This window comes from Terrapene carolina, unplaced genomic scaffold (assembly GCF_002925995.2).
Source record: "Terrapene carolina triunguis isolate 2854851 unplaced genomic scaffold, T_m_triunguis-2.0 Scaffold84, whole genome shotgun sequence".
Lineage (NCBI taxonomy): Eukaryota > Metazoa > Chordata > Testudines > Emydidae > Terrapene > Terrapene triunguis.
Window position 1 is genome coordinate 29,638,492 of NW_020664435.1, and position 18,661 is coordinate 29,657,152.

Genomic DNA, 18,661 nt, shown 5'->3' on the forward strand with positions numbered 1-18,661 from the left:
TGAAACCAGGGAAACTGGGTCCTCTGTCTTTTTCCTTCATCAGTGCTAAGCAAGAATCCTATCTTGCTGCTGCTGTTGGATACAGAGAGTGGGCGAGATGCAGATCCTTGTGCTCCCTCCCTACTTTGTGCACTCACTCTACCCCAGGTGGCATTTGGCCATGAATCGCTTTAATATTTTAACAAAAAGCAACAATCGATTATTGCTTGTTATCAATAGTGTCACACCAGGATGCCTAGTGCTGCCGAATTGTCTGTAGACTTTACAAAACAGAGATGTTGAACTGAAGAGTTGAATAGGCAAACGTATCAATAAGCTATTTCCCTATGGTCTTGGAATACAGCAAATAAATATCTCATTGCAACAAACAGGCAAAGACAGACAAATGAAACTATGCAAATGTATTGCATGCTTAGTTCAGAAAGAGAAAGACAACTTCTTCACTGCTTAGACTAAATGCCAGAAAGAGCAGAAAAGACCGTGTGTGTGTGTGTGTGTGTGTGTGCACGCGCAGAGATAAAATAAGATAATTTAAAATGCCATTTCATTTCACAGTTGGGTGGGGTATGCATGATCAAACAATTACGTATTTTGCTATATGGAGTAAAGAAAATAAGATTTTTTTTCTAGATCTAATGTTGGATCTGATTGCATATTCCCATTCTTGTATAACTAATTTAATCCAAGAATTAGCAAAGAAGGACAGACCCTGGGTTATATCACATTTATAGTTTATAGAAAAAGGTGAGCATTAATTGACGCTTAATGCATTACATTGTGTTATTGCTACACCATTAACTGTACTCAAGCAGGCTTTCAATGAATGTTTTAGTGTATTTAGCAAATAGATAATTCAGAACAACCAAATATGGGCCTGGATGTAGCCAGATATTTTAGCAGAAGTGCTGTATCTTGCTATTTTTTTTTTAATTTTTATTTTTTTGCTTTAAGAAGCCAGGTAATTAACAATGCATATACTGGGTACAAATATCTATTGATGCACTTAAGCAAGGAACTTTACTCATTCAATGTTTTCTTTTGGAACACTGGACATGCTTTATTTCAATTTTTTCACAACTTATTTAAACATCTCACATATACAAAATAGGTACAATTTTTTTTGAGAAATGATGCTTTCTTTTTACCCATCGTAGAGGATGAATATGAGATTTAAAAGCATGAGCACCTGAATTTGGAGGAGAGGATGAAGATGGGGCAGGGGGAGAGAAATGATCCACATGCTTAATCTGGGGGTGAGATGGGACATTCTGACTAAAATTTTGAGACAGATTTCAAAGAAACAATACAACTTAATACAGAAAAGTGGTATTTCAAATGCTGCTAGCACCATCAAAGTTCAAGTATTGGAAAGATCCTCTATCATACTGAAATTAGCACCTTTGTATTACGAATGGGACTAAAAGCACCTCAGATCATATGGAGAAGTACCTACTGTGGATGTGGATCACACTTGGCTTTAAGTGTATGAGGTAGTTTAAACCTTTGGAAGTTGTGGTTTTAAACTTCCTCTGTGGAAGATATTCAAAGGCCACAAGTGGTGCAAACTTTCATGATTTTTTATTTTGTTTTTTTACAAAGGCTGACATTTCCCAAAACAAGGTGTTAAAATCTTGAAAGACTTCTGAGTCCTTTTGGGGCTGTATTAAATTGCATTGCACAACGCTCCAATCAATCCTTCTCCTTCTCTTTTGCCCAGAGTTTAAGCAAGTAGATGAACAGAAGAAATGGAAGGAGTCAGCTTTCAGTATAAAAAAAGAAATGGCAAAGAGAGATTTTTTTTTTTTTTGGTTTTAAGTTAGTTTGAGTTCATTCATTTGAAACAGACTGGGCCAATGTCCAAACCGAATTCTTGGTCAGCGCCACCAATGTCCAAAGGTGCAATGTCAAGGATGGGCAAGCGAGATGGCTTATTCGTTCTGTATTCAATGATTGTTTTGCCCCATTCATTGGTCTTTCTCTGTAAGATAATAATAGTGATAGTTAGAAGAGTTATTGTGCTGTTTATGGTACCAACATTTCTTCCAGTGAATTTAATCTCTTCTGAAATCTGTTACAACTAATTTTGCTAGCACAACTCATCAGTTAGATGCCGAACTACAGATCTTTCATATAAAGAAACATATTTATTTTAATCTTTTAACTTAATGTATCAGCTATCTGATCACCCAGAGTAGCAGATTCTGTGTTCTGTCTTTAATATAGTAATATATGCACTAGAGATCAAATCCTCAGAGAGAGGACACTGCCACAGTCATTGGTCATTGAGCTCCAAGAACTGAATGCAGGGCTGAAGAACAGGATTCTCAGCTTCTGCCTGAAGCAGATAGTATGGAGATGCTTTCCAGTGGCTAGGCAGGATATGGAGGAGTAGCAGGTGTAGGATTTTGGACTACTGGATATGCTGCATGTGTGGACTTTTACCACTTCTCCCGTTTGCACATCATTCCCTCTGTGCTCTGGGTTAGACAGCTGCATGCAGCTTTCTCTTTGGTATGTAGAGGAGTGAAATGCCTATAATGTGCTCTCCACCTTCCGGCTCCCCTGTACGGTGAAAGTGGGATATTTTGGTGTTTTGGCCTGTGCACACCTATTGAGAGGGCGGTAGGATTCAACACTAGAGACTAACTATCTTTGACACAATATGAACTTTAATGACTAATGTCCTGCACAGGAGATTGGTAATCTAGCTCTATATCAATATCCAACTCTACCACTACAGTAAACAGGAAACCATGCTTCCAGTAGTACTTACAGAGCAGCCATCCTCAAGAACACTGAAAGTGAACCTGCTGTTGCCTTCAGCTCGTAGTTCAACATCATTGGATCCCTGCAGTATAACAGCCTTCTTAAGGTTGCCAGTTTCCTCATCCACGTATGCAATGCTGTTCTTGCAGTGGTAGGTGATGTTCTGGGAGGCATGGTTGGCCAGCAGACGCATGAAGGCAAGTTGGGTGGCCATGTCCTTGGAGGTCACGCCTTCCTCGTTGTATTCAAACTAAAAACAGGAGGGAAGAACTCTAAATCAAATATTTGTTGAACTGTAATGGGATATAATATGCTCACAGGATGTGTGTGCATGTGTCTGAAGTGAACAGGGATGCTACATGAATGTGAAAATCATGGAATTCAGGGGGTTGTGATCTTGAGCACTTTGTGATTTCACCACAAGACCAAAACTACTCAGTTAAAAAAATAACCTAATTAGATCTATGTAACTGAACAAACGGAATTATTTACAGTTGGGGGTTGTGTGTCTGTTTTTTTCCATTATATTACTGGAAATTACAAATGTAAACATCCACACGCTGGTGGGCATCTCTCTTCTTTTAATTATGGCAATCCCAGGCTTCCTTTGAGCAGTGACTAGTAAACATGTTAAGTTGTGATAAACTGTGTTCTGATTCTATAATGTTCTCAAAGGGAAACTAGGATGATTCCAACAAACCCATTTTGCAATTGTGACCAAAACCAAACTTTGAATTCTGCTCTCCAAAGATGAAAGGCTAGTGCATTCCCTCCTGTCCCTCCACTAGGAGAGAGTTTTCATTAGTCTGTGCTTTTGCAAAGGGTTACTGTGCAGGCAACCCTTTAGACAGCTCTGTAGGAAACAAATTCACTCGAGTTTGCACTGTTTGGCCACTCACCTGTGTACCACCATTGATAGTTTCGCCAAACCACACATGCTTCTTGTCCCTGGGGTTCTTGTTGACATACCAGTTCTTAGTGGGGATGGTTTCTGGATTAGCATTGATGCAAGTCTCACCAGTGGAGAAGTCACAGTACACTCTGATGGCATCCATGATGCACCCCTGGTTGGGATCAATCCAGTAGAAACCTGTCATAAAAAAACAAAACAAAAAAAACTGGTCACTAATAATGCATTCAGCCTCATGCAGGCACTCAGCTATTATGGTAATGGACATGGCATAAATACCCAGAGGGATATCATAGATACTACAGTGGCAACCTGCAAACCGCAAGAAATCTGTATTTGAATATTGCTAATGTGTGCCACTGCATTACTTTCGAATGCTGAGCATACATCATTATCATATTGATTTTGTGGTGAGGATTGCACCACAGTGAAAATGAAGGGAAACTCTTCAGGGTGAGCTTGTGTAATTGTGCTGTCAGTAGAGGTAGGAGTTATTGTTTCATTGGTGATTTATTAGTTTAATAATATCTACTGCCTGTCCAGAATGTTAAGAGTTAAATTTACCCTCTGGCCAATGGCCAGCACAAGTACTATACACCACTTCAATACCACTAATTGGGCTTAAGAAGACTTAAAGTGTATATGCCTTGTGCTGGCTCTCAGCACAGGGGTAAATTTCACCCTTAAAGAATAAAACTGCTGACATCAGGCCATAGTCAATCAGGAAACCACACTGAAAGAATGCTACTAAGCTGAATACAACCAGCGAACCAGAAGAGGCATCCATGTAGCATTAACCTACCACTGGTCCATTCTGGGTGGCTGAGTCTTAAGTCACGACAGGTGCGGGCTGGGTTCTTCCTGGAGCCTTCTGGGGTCAGGAGGGTCTCAATTTGGTTGTTCAATGATTTCAGAGTGGCATCAACTTCATAGTCCTTAGGTCTGAGAGATGGCTGATCAGCTCGGTAGTATTCAGCTTCATAGCCAAACTCATATCCACCACCATTGGGGCCAGGTGGGCCAGGGTGACCAGGTGGACCGGGTGGACCCTAAAGAGGTTCAATGTCAGAAGACAAAGACTATCTCATTATATAAGTCTGGGCACTGCATTGATATGCACACTACACCCAATTACTTACTTGCATGAATAGCCCTACTCTAAGGCACAGGATCCGCAGCTCTAGTCTCAAATAGCTGGTAGGGAGCTGCTTTGTGATGGGTATTGCTGGGTAAAAGGGTAACAGATGCAAGATTTAGGGCCATTGCATCTTCTTTGTGTATGTACTCACTGGCTACAAGCAGTAAGCGCTCATCAACTTCAATAAGGACTCTGCAATTAGGTCTAAGGTTGGTATTCTTGTATAAAGAGAGAGAACTTAAATGAACAGCTGGTTCAGTCTTCCCATCTTAGGCCCATATTTAATTTACATGCGTATTTACTTTAAATGTTTGAATGGCACACCAGAAATGTTAGGGCCAGGATCAGTCATATAGTCAGACTATGGAATAGGAATAATAATAATAATAATAATCGTGATATCACTTTTCATGTATACAGTGCTCTTAATCTGAGGGTTTCAAAGTGCTTTCCAAATTAAGACCAATATAGTTATCCCTATTTTACAGCTGGGGAAACCGAGGCACAAAAAGATTAAGTGACTTGCCCAAAGTCACAAAACATGTCAATGGCAGAACCAAGACTAGGACTCAGCTCTCCAGAATCCTAGTTCTGTGCTTTCATCCATAGGCCCCCATAAGTAGTTGTACTGTAGCTGTCTTTAATGCTATCCTGCAACAAATCTTAATTTTGTAGGGAAACATGTTAGAATGTGAAATAAAAAGTCTGCTCCTGTTTGAGAAAAAAGTAACGTAGAAATCGCTTCCATTTCCTCTTCTTAACTCCCACTGCCCCCCCCCCAACCACTGGGGCTATTAAGTGATGGTTTCAGCTTGTGCCCTTAATTTATCACCAAAAAAAAATCAAACTTACACTAGGACCTTGGCTACCCTGAGAACCACGCACACCAGCAGGTCCAATAGCACCAGGATGTCCATTGCGACCATCTTTACCATGAGGACCAGTAGGACCAGCAGGACCCTACAACAGAACAACAACTTCTTAATGAACGTAAACAATACAAGAGAAATAGGAATATATTTTTCAAAAGTCAGAGGCATTGGAAAGGGTTACTTGCCCTTTCCATATTCCAAATGAATAGAGAGTATTCACTTAAATTCCCATACCCTTGGACCAGCAGGGCCAGTGGAACCAGGAGCACCTTGATCTCCGTGGTGGCCCTATTGGAAAAAAGAAAAATCACACCAGGATTAAAAACACTGATACACAGTTGTATTAATATGACACTGGTCAGCCATGCCCCAAGGCTTGGAGCTCTGAGAATGGGAAGCTGGTGTTGACCCTGCCTCCTTGGTGAAGTACAGTCAGAGTTAAAGTAGCTGTTCTTGGGGCCATGGGGAGGGAAAGGCACCATACAATCAACTGGAATCTAAGGAAGATGTTTTAAGACAATAACATTCCTCTATATAAATAAAAGAGGTTTTTATTTAAAGGTCAAAATTTTTAAAAAGAATGTCACATTTTTAAAGAGAATACAATCTATACGAGGATCTTGCATTTTTCTGTGCTAAAGTATTACAACATTATAACAGAAATGGCAAAATATTGTATTATAATAAATGAATATGGTTTTAAATATAATGGCCACATTTCAAAACCAATCTCTAAAATTGTGTCTCTATGTTTCAAGTGGGCCGTATAACATTCATACGAATAGTTTTAGAGGCCTTTTAAAAAATTGATATTTTATGTGGATGGCAACAAACACTAAACTATCTAGGCATATTTCACAGCCTTTGAAAGATTTGCGGGGTGGTGTCAGCCTACAGAGTTGCACATATGAATCTTTATACATTGTGGTAATTTTATTTATTTCCGTTGTGCTCCCCATTCTAAATGATTACAAATGTTTACTCACAGCAAGACCGGGCAGACCCTGCAATCCATTGTGTCCCTTAAAACCAGGCATGCCTCTAGGTCCTTTATCACCTGGTACACCTTTCTCACCACGTGGGCCTTGTGGGCCCTGGAGAAGAAAAACACATCAAAAGAAAAAAAGAAACATAAAATGAAATGTTTTGAAACATTTTCTAGACATAGTTAGCCAACATGAAAATGAATCATAAGTAGTCTACAGTATGTCATATTCTCGTTGTGAAACTTGCACACAGATTCTGTTAACACATGGAATCTGCTCAAGGGAGTGTGGATCAGTCCCAGGGGAGGGAGATACAGATCTAGATTTGAACAATTCTAGGTATATAAATATTTTCAAATCCTAATACTCCTCTCAGGACTCTATCGCAAAAGATTGGGTCCTTAATGAGCAATGAAGCATACATTTTCATTTCTTACTTAAACATTTTTGCTGAGAGATTAAAAAAAAATTACATACAGCAAGACCTCTTGCACCAGCAGGACCAACAGGACCAGTAACACCAACGGGACCCTGAAACACGCACATAAAATACATGTAAGCTATAACATCATATTAATGGAAAAGCTCAGTGCCCTGTGTATCTACAAGGACATGTGAGCAGTAAGTGTTCCATGGTTAAGATCTGTTTTATGGTCTAGCAAGTGTTTTAAGTAATATGAGAAATTAAAGTCTTATCTTACATGTTCACCACGATTTCCAGGCTTTCCAGAAGGACCAACTGAACCATGAGGACCAGGAGCACCAGCGGCACCAGCAGGACCATTGCTGCCAGGATAACCACGCTCACCCTAAAGACAAGGGAAGGTGAGAGGAAGCAGACAGTGTATCAAGACTGGCTTCTTATAAGGATCGACACATATCTGTCACAAGTATGAAACAAAGAAGAAAGCTTACCTTGAAACCAGGAGCGCCATCACGGCCTGGAGGACCATCATTACCAGGATTGCCCTGTTAAAACAGCATAAGAAACCAGTCACCCTAATATCAACAGAGAGCTGTGCATCCCATTGCAGTTCCTTGTGAATATGAAACTTATCAGACATTTAAAAAAAAAAAAAGACAGCACAAATCTTGACAAACAAAAACAACCAATCAACCAACCAAAGCCAAACTTCACATATTATATTTACTACCTACTTTCTGGATGGATACTGACAGGTTGTACAATTTTATGTGCCGTATAAAGGCCATCCTCAAACATTTCAAATCTGTTCAAGTCGTATAAAAGACCGGATGGAATTCAAATATTTTAGAAGGCAGGGGCCAGATTCAGTAGAAGAAGAAAATTGTTTTTCACCTCCATCCTTTAAAATGATCTTTATATCAATACAGCAGTAGCCTTCACTTAACAGGCATCCTAGCAAAGGGCACTCTGCTTACTTGAAAAAAGTGCCAGTGGTGGGGGCTGGCAAGGGAGTGGTGAAATCAATGTAATGCATTACACAGACTTCAAACAGTAGATTCATGGCCCAATTACTCTATTTGTGGTACTTCATTAGTGCCAACTCATGTTAGAAAGCATAAATTTCTTCCTCTGTGACCATTTGGTTGATTTCAGCTGCTTCCCTGATGTTATGGACGTTTAACTAGTGTTCTCTTGATGTGAACATCACAGAGCATGGAAGTTATTTATGTTTTAAGAAATTCATGAAATAAAGTGAATGTTCTCTGATCATACTGTGATCCTGTGAGCATCTAATAATCTGAGGCATCGCTTAAACTTATCAATTAAGTTTAACCAATGTGTACCAATCGAGGGGATTATTCTACAGTTATATGGGGAAGAATAATTTATTTATACTTTATTTTTACTCCCCAGAGGATTAGATTATGCATGGCTGCTGTATGGCTGGGCAAGATGCCTTCCTCACAGCATGGTTGGGCAAAGGGTTTCCTCTCTCAAGTATTCGTTTCCCCCCCAGGGAAGGGGAAGAGGGCAGAGAGGAGGTGGAACAATAGCCCTCCCTTCCAGCTTGCAGAGCAAGGCTAGTACATCAGGGGGAGCAGATGGCTCCCCCGCTCTCTTTCTAATGCACAAGAAGCAGCTTCAGCACTGATTGTGCCTCTCTGGTGCTCCTCCTGGACAGATGGCTTCATGTTATCCACTGCATAGAAGTGTGGCTTAAAAGCCATAATCTGCTCCTTAATGTTTTTAGACTGCATATGTCTTTTCAGATTTTGAAACCCTTACCTTTTCTGGGCTCTTTCCCATCAATTCAAGCACACAGGGAGATATTATGCAGTTAACTCCCATTGTTTCTCTGGTAGTGCTTAAAATATGCTAGGTGTTGTGCGATCATTAACAGCTTACATTCTGAAGGCTCGAGGTATGTGCTTAATTTCTGTCCCTTAACATTGGCTTTGAATTCAAAGGTAAGACTTTGTTTCTAGGATTATGTGTATTGCATTCCTCATTCAATGTTATTTTTACATTTCACTAACTCACTACAAGAGATACAAACGCTGCAGAGGTGAATTATGTCTAAATGATGTTTGGCTTTGAGTACTTTAAAAATTATGGGATAACCAGCCTCCCAGATAAATTCTTCCTTCTAGCCCAGTCCTCTACCCCCAGGATAGATTATCTTTCTCAGCTCCTCTAATGGACTCTTATCTTCCTCCCACTCCTGAGTCCTTGATTTGACTTATATTGCCATAGTGCCCAGAAGCCCCAATCACGTTCGAGGCCCTATTCTGATACCATTCCTGCCCGGAAGAGCTTGCAGCATAGGAAGTGAGGGAAGCTGACTGCCTTCCCACTATGACTTGGACTCACTGCTCCATCTAGCACCCCACTGATGTGGGGCCTGGATTCCCAAGGATCCTGCTTTAATCTTCCCCTAAAACTCTGTAGGATGTAATTTTGCTAGCAGAACTTTCTCCAGCAATGTCCTGTTTTTTCACATGTTTCCCATTATTCTCAACTACCTCCCTTCCCCAAAACGATATAAAATGTAGCTTACATCACGGCCAGCTTCACCAGGGGAACCGTTCATACCAGGAGCACCCGAGGGTCCAGAGGGACCACGTGAACCGGGAGGACCGGCAATACCAGCAGGTCCTGTCTCACCCTAGCAAGGGAAAAAGAGTAGGACATGGTATTGCATTTCACATACTGGCTTTATCGAGCAACACTTTTCTGAATATTTATTTCTGCCCATGAACTGCACCCATAGAAGAAATATCTCTTTAAGGAGTTCCAGAAGTAAAACAGAATTTGGAGAAACTAACATATGCATCTGATTACAAAAAAGCAATCTTCTTTACTTGGTGCTTTGTGCCTTCTCCCTCCCCCAGCCAATGTGGGAAACAAAAGCTTTATAGTGAAAGATTAATATTACACATCCTGGAACAGGTTTTCAAAAGGGGAAGTGCTGAGGGTTAGCTATAAATGCATGCCTAATCGATGTCCTCATTTCCAGACACAAATAAGGTGGTTACAGTTGAAAATGGCTGTTGAAATGCCCAACAGGACATGCACAATATCCGTGAGTGTGTGTGTGTGATTGTGGTAATTTGACATGCGAGTTAGACACAAAGTTGCAACTGGATTTTTGCATGCAGTCCTAGACTGCTGCCATTTGGAAAATCGTGGCATATGCTTGAAAACCTGTCTCTCCCCCAAACAGAAGCTGGTCCAATAAAAGATATTACCTCACCCACCTTGTCTCTCTAAGATCTCGATGAAGGCAAATTTGTGACATGAGCATCTGTGTGTCATCTAAAGAACATTTTAATTCATAAGTGTATAACTGACTTGATTTAGCCCATGGGATACAAAGTAAAAGAGAACCTCATTAATTGACTTTAATGACGGAGAGATCCATTACCAATTACTGTGCATTGCAATTAGTGGGAAAGTAAACACACAAAATTAAAAAGAACAGGGGATAAGGCATACCAAAATGTAAGAAGGGATTTTTTTTGGGGTGCAAATTAAGGGATGGGATGTACAGATTAGCATATTAGTCAGAATTAGTGAGGTTCTACTATACTTTAAATCTCAAATCTCAGAAGCAGTCTTACTGTGTCTTTGAAGCAAGCATTAAATATAGTGAGCCACTCTTTGATCTCACACCAATTTTAAATTGTTCTGACTCCACTGATCAGAATCTGGTTCTATATATCCTAGATTAAATGTTAAAGAAAATGTCAATTTTATCTCTGAAGTTGGCTGATAAAAGTAATATAACGGATGTCATGGACTCACATTTCCTCCAGAAATACCAGGAAGACCACGTTCTCCCCGAGAGCCAGGCAGACCAAGGATACCAGGAGCACCAAGAATACCCTGAGGTCCTGAGGTACCAGGAGGACCCTGAGGAAGGAGGAAGAGAACATCGAATGTTATGGTCCTCGTGAACAGAAAAAGGAGCTTTGCAGTGGCATTGCAAATCTGAATGGATTTTTTACCAACACTAAATTTTTGCAATTTGATTTGATCCCATAATTGCACCAAGTGCTTTCAGAGGAATCTCACTACATAGTTTTCAGCAATAATTCCCATACAAGAGATGTTAGACATTCTGTATTTTGCATTACATTTCAAAGTTAAAGTCTCTAATAAATATAGTTGCTCAAAACTCTTCCAACAAAAATATTTTCCAATGAAAAGTTTTGTTGGTGAAAAATTTATTTTTCTCCATGTTCTGCTGAGCCCTTGTAATATCCCATGCCTTTGGCATGCCATAGAGGGAGGGCTGTGCATAAAGAATGTGGTATTTTTTAGTACAGTGATAGTTTTATCCTATTTAATTAGATGCTATAGTACAAAAACTGATCCTCTAATCTTTGGAAGGATTTAAAGATACCAATGTGAACATAGCAACAGAGGGTCCTGTGGCATAAGCTTTCGCTCCCAATACTTCTGTTAGTCTTAAAGGTGCACAGGACCCTCTGTTGCTTTTTACAAATTCAGACTAACACGGCTACCCCTCTGAATGTGAACATACACTCTGCTGTTGAGGGTCCTTTGCTGTACTCTTCTATTTTGCTGAAATTGTGAAGGGGTGAGCTAGTTTGGTCCAAGAATAGCCAGCTAGGGTCCATATTCATTTATGCCTATGCAATGTGAGTGTAAAATGTTATTAAGTCAGGTGCAAATGACTATGCTGGGTGTAAAGTAGTGGGGAATCAGGCCTATTAACTCCATTATCCAATATTTCCAATACAGAATTAGATTTTCTTGTTCAGAAATGTTCTACAAAGGTTTACACTGGATATTAGGGGGAAATTTTTAAGTGTGATGCATAAAGATTTAACTGCACAGCTTTCATTAGCATTATTGTCAGTTGCATGCACAAATCATTTGTGTGGCACAACAGAATTAACTGTTTGCTATAAATAAAATAGATCATGGAAAGAATAACTGATAGAGAAGTAGACAGTGATAACCCAAGATAGCCTATACTCTAGGACCTCAAAATATCATTTTGGCCTTAGCAGGGCTAGTAATTCTGAGAGTGCAAGTTGAAGAGCGCTGATCAATTTTGTTGTTGTTGCACAATTTTAAACCTACAGTTTAGATCACTTAGCCCTCCATCCACTTATTAGGGATTCTGATGCATAAGTGACCTGAAATTGTCTAAAACATACACTTACAAATTCCTTCCTTAGCATCATATTTGGTCTTTTATTGTGTGGAAAAGCAGCATGCTTGCCCCACAGTTTAATGGCAGAAAGCCAAATTCTGCCACCCTTACTCAGACCGAATAGTATGTTCCTCTGCAAATAGCCCCACTGGTCTCAGAAGAGTGTTCTCAGACTAATATGCTACTCAGCAGGAGTAAAGGCAGCAGAAGGTGACTCAGAGAGCTTAGAACACACTTTGCCCTTCACAGCCCCAATTCAACTGAGCACTTAAGCATGTACTTCACTTCAAGCACGTGCTTAAATCTCATTGACTTCAGTGGGATTTAGGGACATACTCAGAGGGAAGCATGAGTTTACATACTTTGCCAGATGGGGCTAAAAGAGAAAGCTGCCGAAGCACAAGACCTGTACTGGAATTTGTAATATTTACATTAAAAGCAACATTTAGGAATGAGAAGAGATGTTGTATGACTTACAGCTGCACCAGGCTCTCCAGATGGACCTTTCTCACCAGTGAAGCCAGCTGGGCCAACGGTACCTTGTTCACCAGGACGACCAACTGGACCAGTATCACCACGTGGGCCTCTAGGACCATCTTTGCCAGATTGGCCAGGAGGACCAGGGGGACCAGTGATACCCTAGGATTAAATATAAACATTAGTTCACTATCCTGCAGAGACAGAGATTATTCATCATTTCTCAATGAAACAAAAAAGGCACTCAGCAACAGTTTATTAGAGATTTAGGCCTAGATCCTCAAAGGTATTTAGTGGGGTCTAACTTCCATTAGAAAGTTAGAAGTTCCAACCTCTCCCTCCCTTACTCACCATGTATATCTGAAATCAATGGAACTACCCAAGGAGCAGTGTGAATAAGAGTGGTACAATTTGGCCCAGAATAAACTATAGTCTTGGTTCTGTGCCTACTGGCTGTAATTATTAACATTATTGTAATCAATTTTATAACAGGGTATTTTCTTCTTCCAGTCTGGCTGGACCCTTTATAGCAGCTTTTAGCTTTGTCAGACATGCGGTGATATCCAACATAATTAAATACAGGAATGTCAGATAAGGAAAAAAAAGGTCTTTTTCAAATGAATGGAAGCACCTTCATGGTGAATGTGCCAGCCTTTGCATGTGTCATTAGATTACATACTGGATCTTAAAGAAATTTTTTTCCCACCCAAAGTTTAAGGGTCCACATTTTCAAAAGGAACTAGTGATTTTGGGTCCCTTCATTTTGGGTGCTCAATTTAGGGAACTTTAAAGAGGGCAGAATTTCAGTTTTGAAAATGTGGGCAAAAAGTGACTTTCTGCCACTCTTTCCCAAGCCTTACCCTAGGAACACTCCCACTGAAGTTAATGGAACTGCTCCCAGAGTAAGTTGCTACTCAGTGTGAAGACAGGTGGCAGAAACTAGCACAAAAGACACAATTTACAAAGGTATTTAGGCACCTAGAAATGCAGACAGATGCCTAGTGGGATTTTCAAAAGTGCCTAGGCACCTAACTCCCAATGGGGGAGGTTTTGAAATTCCCACTAGGCACCCATCTGCAACTCTATGAACGTGAGCACGTTTAAACACCTGGTGCTAAGTATTTAAGGGCCTGTCTCTGATCTTAGTTACACCTGTGTAATTCAGGATTAACTCCTCTCACGTCAATGATTTATATAGATGGAACTGATATTGGGATTTGTCCATAATGTGGCTCAGCCTGTCTGTCATCTGACAAAGTACTTTCACCAATTACTTACCGCAGGGCCGGGAGGACCAGTTCTGCCAGCTGCTCCAGGGAAACCAGTGATGCCCTACAAATAAAAATCAAGGGGAAGGTGAGGGCTGAATCATTGGAAGGTGAATCATTGAACAATGATTCAAAGTCAAGAGAAAATGGATGTGTAAGAAGCTTAAAGACTTACAGGAGGACCACCGTCACCGCGACCACCAGCGGGACCTGCAGCACCAACGGGACCCTACATGCGAGGAGGAGAAACGGAAAACGATGAACCAAACAAAAAACTTCCAAAGTTCCAGATATAGAAAAAGGTCCCAATCCTACTCTGACTAAAGTTAATGGGAGTTTTGCCATCAACTTTAATGGAAGCAGGATTGCTCCACCCCCTCCAATATCAGAGTACATATTCGAATACTGGGAACAAATCATGAGTTCCTTTGCTTAGCTTTCACTCAAACCTTATGCAGGTGAACTCATGGAAGTCAGCATACCAAGGACTTGGTACAAACTGAGCAAGGGCTTCAGGCTTTAAGTGAAAGATTTTTCAATTTAAACTGGCTTCCAAATGTTACATGCACACCCACAAACTCAGAAACAAAACAAAATAGCAATGGCTTAGTTGGCAAAGGGCATGAAGAAACCACTTACATATGTGTGGTATGGATATTACAACAACTCTATATAGATTGAATAAGGGCAAGGCAGGATACTGCTCTAGCTGGAAGCATATGGAGAAGGGTAAAAGCCCTAAACAATCCCGTAAAGAAATTTCCTCTTGTAAAGTTTCAAAATAGGAATAGTTAAAGATCTAGGTCCTGACTTTCAGCATCTTTTCAACATAGTTCCCACGTCTTACATTACGTCACTTAGATGTGACGACAGTTCCATCAAAACCACATGTGTAGGTGCACATGTACAAAAGGAGTATGTGTCTGAAAGTCCAGACCCTAAGGAACATATTTATCTTTGATAGGATGCCATTAGTGAGGGATCCTCAACTTTGGAATTTACCTACAGACATCTCTTTGTTTGGCTCAACACAGCCTCGATATATTGACCTTCATAGCATGTTGCAAAACTTATTTATTTTCCTAACCTCTGTCTGAAGGAGTCAGTTGAGTGGACATGAACAAAGTGAAGGGGATTTTTGGTTCTTGTGTTAGGAGGAATTTAATACTGATCCTGTCTGAACCTGAATTTGTTCTATGTACTTCTAAAAAATTAAATTGTACACTTGAGCCTACAGTCTTGGCTAGGTGCATTTTTATAAATGGGAAATAAACAGACGGTGTAAATTATAACAGTTTTTGTTAAGAGAAATGAATAAAAACCTTTATCACAATTATTAAAATTTGTTAACAAGAAACTTGACTGCAGGTGTATTGATGATCTCAGGTCTTCTTAGTAACCTGGACACATTTATGGTTTTGCTTTTAACTCAAAGTTTCAGTGTTTTGAATCAAGATCAGAGTCATTGGAGGCAAGGGAATTCATTTGAGTTTCCCAAATAAACTGATGACAAAGTTCTCACAAACCCTTGCAAACCAAAATCGCCACCTTTCTCACAGCTTAAAACTTTAGTTGTGAAACTTGGAGAAAAACAAACAAAACAAAACTGTTTAAAGTTCAAAGCCTACTTGCTAGCTGTACTGGCTGCATAGTTTAATCAAGGGTCAGTGTATTTTAATAGTAAATTCAGTTTACTTACTGCTGGTCCACTATTGCCAGCTGGGCCAATAGCACCCTGTGGACCAAGTTCACCCTTAGGTCCTTTCTGACCCCGCTCGCCTTTAGCACCAGTTTGGCCAGCGGCACCCTAAAAACACAGAGAAGAATAAAAAAATGTTTAAAATATATTTTAAAGGAACACAACAACAGAATGTTGCAGCGTTTGACAGTGAATCATACACTTGGTACTTACCGGAGGTCCAGCAAATCCGTTAGGGCCAGCAGGACCACTCTCACCACGTTCACCCTAGAGTGAGATAAGAAATACCCAGGAATAAAGCTGTCAGCACTCAAGAGTAGTTGTTTTCTGAATGTATCATTTTTGCATCTGGAAATGTTCTCTAAGTTGCTACTTACAGGAGCACCACGAGCACCAGCAGGGCCAGCAGAGCCAGCAGGACCAGATTCACCCTAAAATATACCAAAGAACATTTTCACTATGATGTGCCATTGGCAATCACACTGACTATAATCAGAATGGGGATGTACTTTAGATAATATGGCCTTCTCTTTGATTAATGGGGGAATTATGTACTCATCTCCCCTATGCCTGCAAGTGAGAAGAGATCACCACTACATATTACTCTTCATCAGAAATACTCCAGTTTTCACCTATTTAATGCTACTGAGTTGCATTTTTCGCATGTTTTTTGGACATTTCCTGAAATTATCACCAAGGATTAAATGCCGGTGTATTTCAAAACAATGATGAGCTGATATGTGTTCCTCCATCACCCCTGCCTTCTCCCCTCCCCACCCCACCAGAATGCTAAGTGTGCAATCAGAAAGGCAGGGCCCAATCCAGAACCTTCTTTATGTTTGGGCCCACTATACTCCTACAACTCTTCCCACCCCGACCCGTTTGCCTAGGACAGAGCAGTGCTGTGGCAATCCTTCTTCACTTGCCAAGGAGGTTTTATAGCCTCTGGTAGCTCTCCCAATATGGGCAGTATATGAAAGATTTAGAACGTCTATTTACAACGCTAGCTAGAATGGAATTTCTTTTTATTCTAAACAGAGACTGGTTATGTTTTCCCATGCAACCTTTAAATGTTCATGCAAAAGTTACATTGGTAACAAAAAAGCAAACGGAGACATACCCGATCACCAGGGCCACCAGCAGGGCCAGGGGATCCAACAGCACCAGGAATACCCTAAAGAGCAAGACAGAAACATGGCATGATTTCTGGTTACATACATTCCCTCAAGCAAGAGTGGCCATTCTCTCTGCTCCACTGCCTTTCCTTTCTGTTCTTCCTTCTGGAGACAGCAGTGTGACAATGTTATTTTATTAGCTTGAATTTATATGATGCAAAATTGGGAGGAAAAAATGCTTCATTACTCCCTTCCTCCCAGAGTACAAGTTCCCAAAGCCTCTTTGAGCATTTGCATTAAAATGAGCGCCTTCTTTAAAAAACTAATGTGCCTTTGCGGTACAAGAGATCTTCAATTAGAACAAATGAAAAACGAGCTCACTGTTACCTCACTGTTTCTGCCATTGATCTACACTCATAACTGTCATTGACTTTTGTTGGAGTCCACACACCGAACAATTGCAGGGCTGGCCCCTTAATTTGTATACCCCTTTTCCACTTCATCTAATGTATAAAGGATATATAGGGTCTGATCCTGGAACCTTACTTGAGTAGACCCATTGACTTCAATGAAAGACTTACTTGGCTCACATGAGTTTTACTCCTGTGATTCATGGGTTTGCAGTTTCGGGCCCATATAGTGTGAATATTTGTAACTAAAGGGTAATATCACATTGCATAACTGTCTGAGTAAAGCAAGGCCCTATACTCAGCTCGATGGCATTTGTCTGCATGCAACGGGATAACTCAAAAACACAGCATCCAATCAATTTCGAAAGTTTAGGGAGTGTTCTAGACATCAGTGGGCAGAACGCTATTGATTTTTGTGAAAATCAGAAAAGCGGATGGGGGGCACACAAAGCCCCTGGTATCTGGTTAACAGAACCATCTGCTTCAGTCAGGTCTGTAATTGTCTATAGATCAATAAAAAAACAACAACAAAAAACCAGTTGATGGCAGCCATCAACACTTTCCAACACCGTCTCAGCCCTGTCCATGTTCCCAATACAGTTTAAACACCCTGAATGACTTATCACCAGGCAGAAAGAAAAGAAATACTAATGGTGCTGGTGATGGGGGAAAGGAGGAATGGCGGGCACACAGAGCCCAGGCATGGGGGGAGAATGGGGAACCCTGGTATGGGGGGGGAAGGGAAGAATGGGAGGGCACACAGATCCCAGGCATGGGGGAAAGGAGTGGTAGAATTGCAGGGAGTCTTGAAATAGAGGGGGATGGGAGGGTGGCACACAGGGAGCTTGTGGGAGGTTGGAATGGAGGGATGCAAGGAGTCCCTGGGGTGTTCAAGGAGCTCAGCCTATGGAAGCAATGAAGTGTGAGATCCTCGAGTTCATTAATGCAAAACATTTAGTGTCTTGAGACATCTCTGTTTCCCTTCCACTAGAGAAAGCTGAGACTCCGGATTAATCCTTCTTAGTACTACTCAATAAAGTAATTATTTTACTTTGCTGGTGTATTTTAAAGCTTTTCTTTAAAATATGGAGAGATGAAGTCTAAACACCATTTTGTAGTTGACCAGGGCTGGCTCCAGGTTTTCTGCCGCCCCAAGCGGCGGAAAAAAAAAAAAAAGCCGATCGGCGGCACTTCGGCGGCAGCTCAATCGCGCCGCTCCATTCTTCAGTGGCAGTTCGGTGGCGGATCCTTCACTCCCTCTCTTCCTCTTTGGCGGCAGTTCGGCGGCAGCTCAAACAGAAAGAGAGGGACTGAGGGACCCGTCGCCGAATTCCCGCCGAAGACACAGACGGGCTGCCCCAACAGCGGATGGAGTGCCCCCCCTTTGTATTGGCCTGCTTCCTTAGCT

At 40.9% G+C, this 18,661-nt stretch overlaps 1 protein-coding gene across 1 annotated transcript in view; it reads right to left on the reverse strand.

Annotated features, from left to right (window-relative positions):
• Window positions 1-1,031: 1,031 nt before the first annotated feature.
• The window catches only part of COL1A2 (collagen type I alpha 2 chain), a 50,751-nt gene continuing 33,121 nt past the window's right edge, over window positions 1,032-18,661 (reverse strand). The window contains exons 34-52 of the mRNA XM_026649450.2: window positions 16,849-16,902; window positions 16,106-16,159; window positions 15,942-15,995; window positions 15,729-15,836; window positions 14,205-14,258; window positions 14,040-14,093; window positions 12,762-12,923; window positions 10,904-11,011; window positions 9,657-9,764; window positions 7,588-7,641; window positions 7,374-7,481; window positions 7,150-7,203; window positions 6,673-6,780; window positions 5,921-5,974; window positions 5,667-5,774; window positions 4,479-4,725; window positions 3,666-3,856; window positions 2,774-3,016; window positions 1,032-1,978 (exon numbers count right to left, since the gene is read on the reverse strand). Coding sequence (XP_026505235.1) covers window positions 1,832-1,978; window positions 2,774-3,016; window positions 3,666-3,856; window positions 4,479-4,725; window positions 5,667-5,774; window positions 5,921-5,974; window positions 6,673-6,780; window positions 7,150-7,203; window positions 7,374-7,481; window positions 7,588-7,641; window positions 9,657-9,764; window positions 10,904-11,011; window positions 12,762-12,923; window positions 14,040-14,093; window positions 14,205-14,258; window positions 15,729-15,836; window positions 15,942-15,995; window positions 16,106-16,159; window positions 16,849-16,902 — 2,070 coding nt within the window. The 3' untranslated portion in view covers window positions 1,032-1,831. The remainder of the gene's footprint in view (window positions 1,979-2,773; window positions 3,017-3,665; window positions 3,857-4,478; window positions 4,726-5,666; window positions 5,775-5,920; window positions 5,975-6,672; window positions 6,781-7,149; window positions 7,204-7,373; window positions 7,482-7,587; window positions 7,642-9,656; window positions 9,765-10,903; window positions 11,012-12,761; window positions 12,924-14,039; window positions 14,094-14,204; window positions 14,259-15,728; window positions 15,837-15,941; window positions 15,996-16,105; window positions 16,160-16,848; window positions 16,903-18,661) is intronic.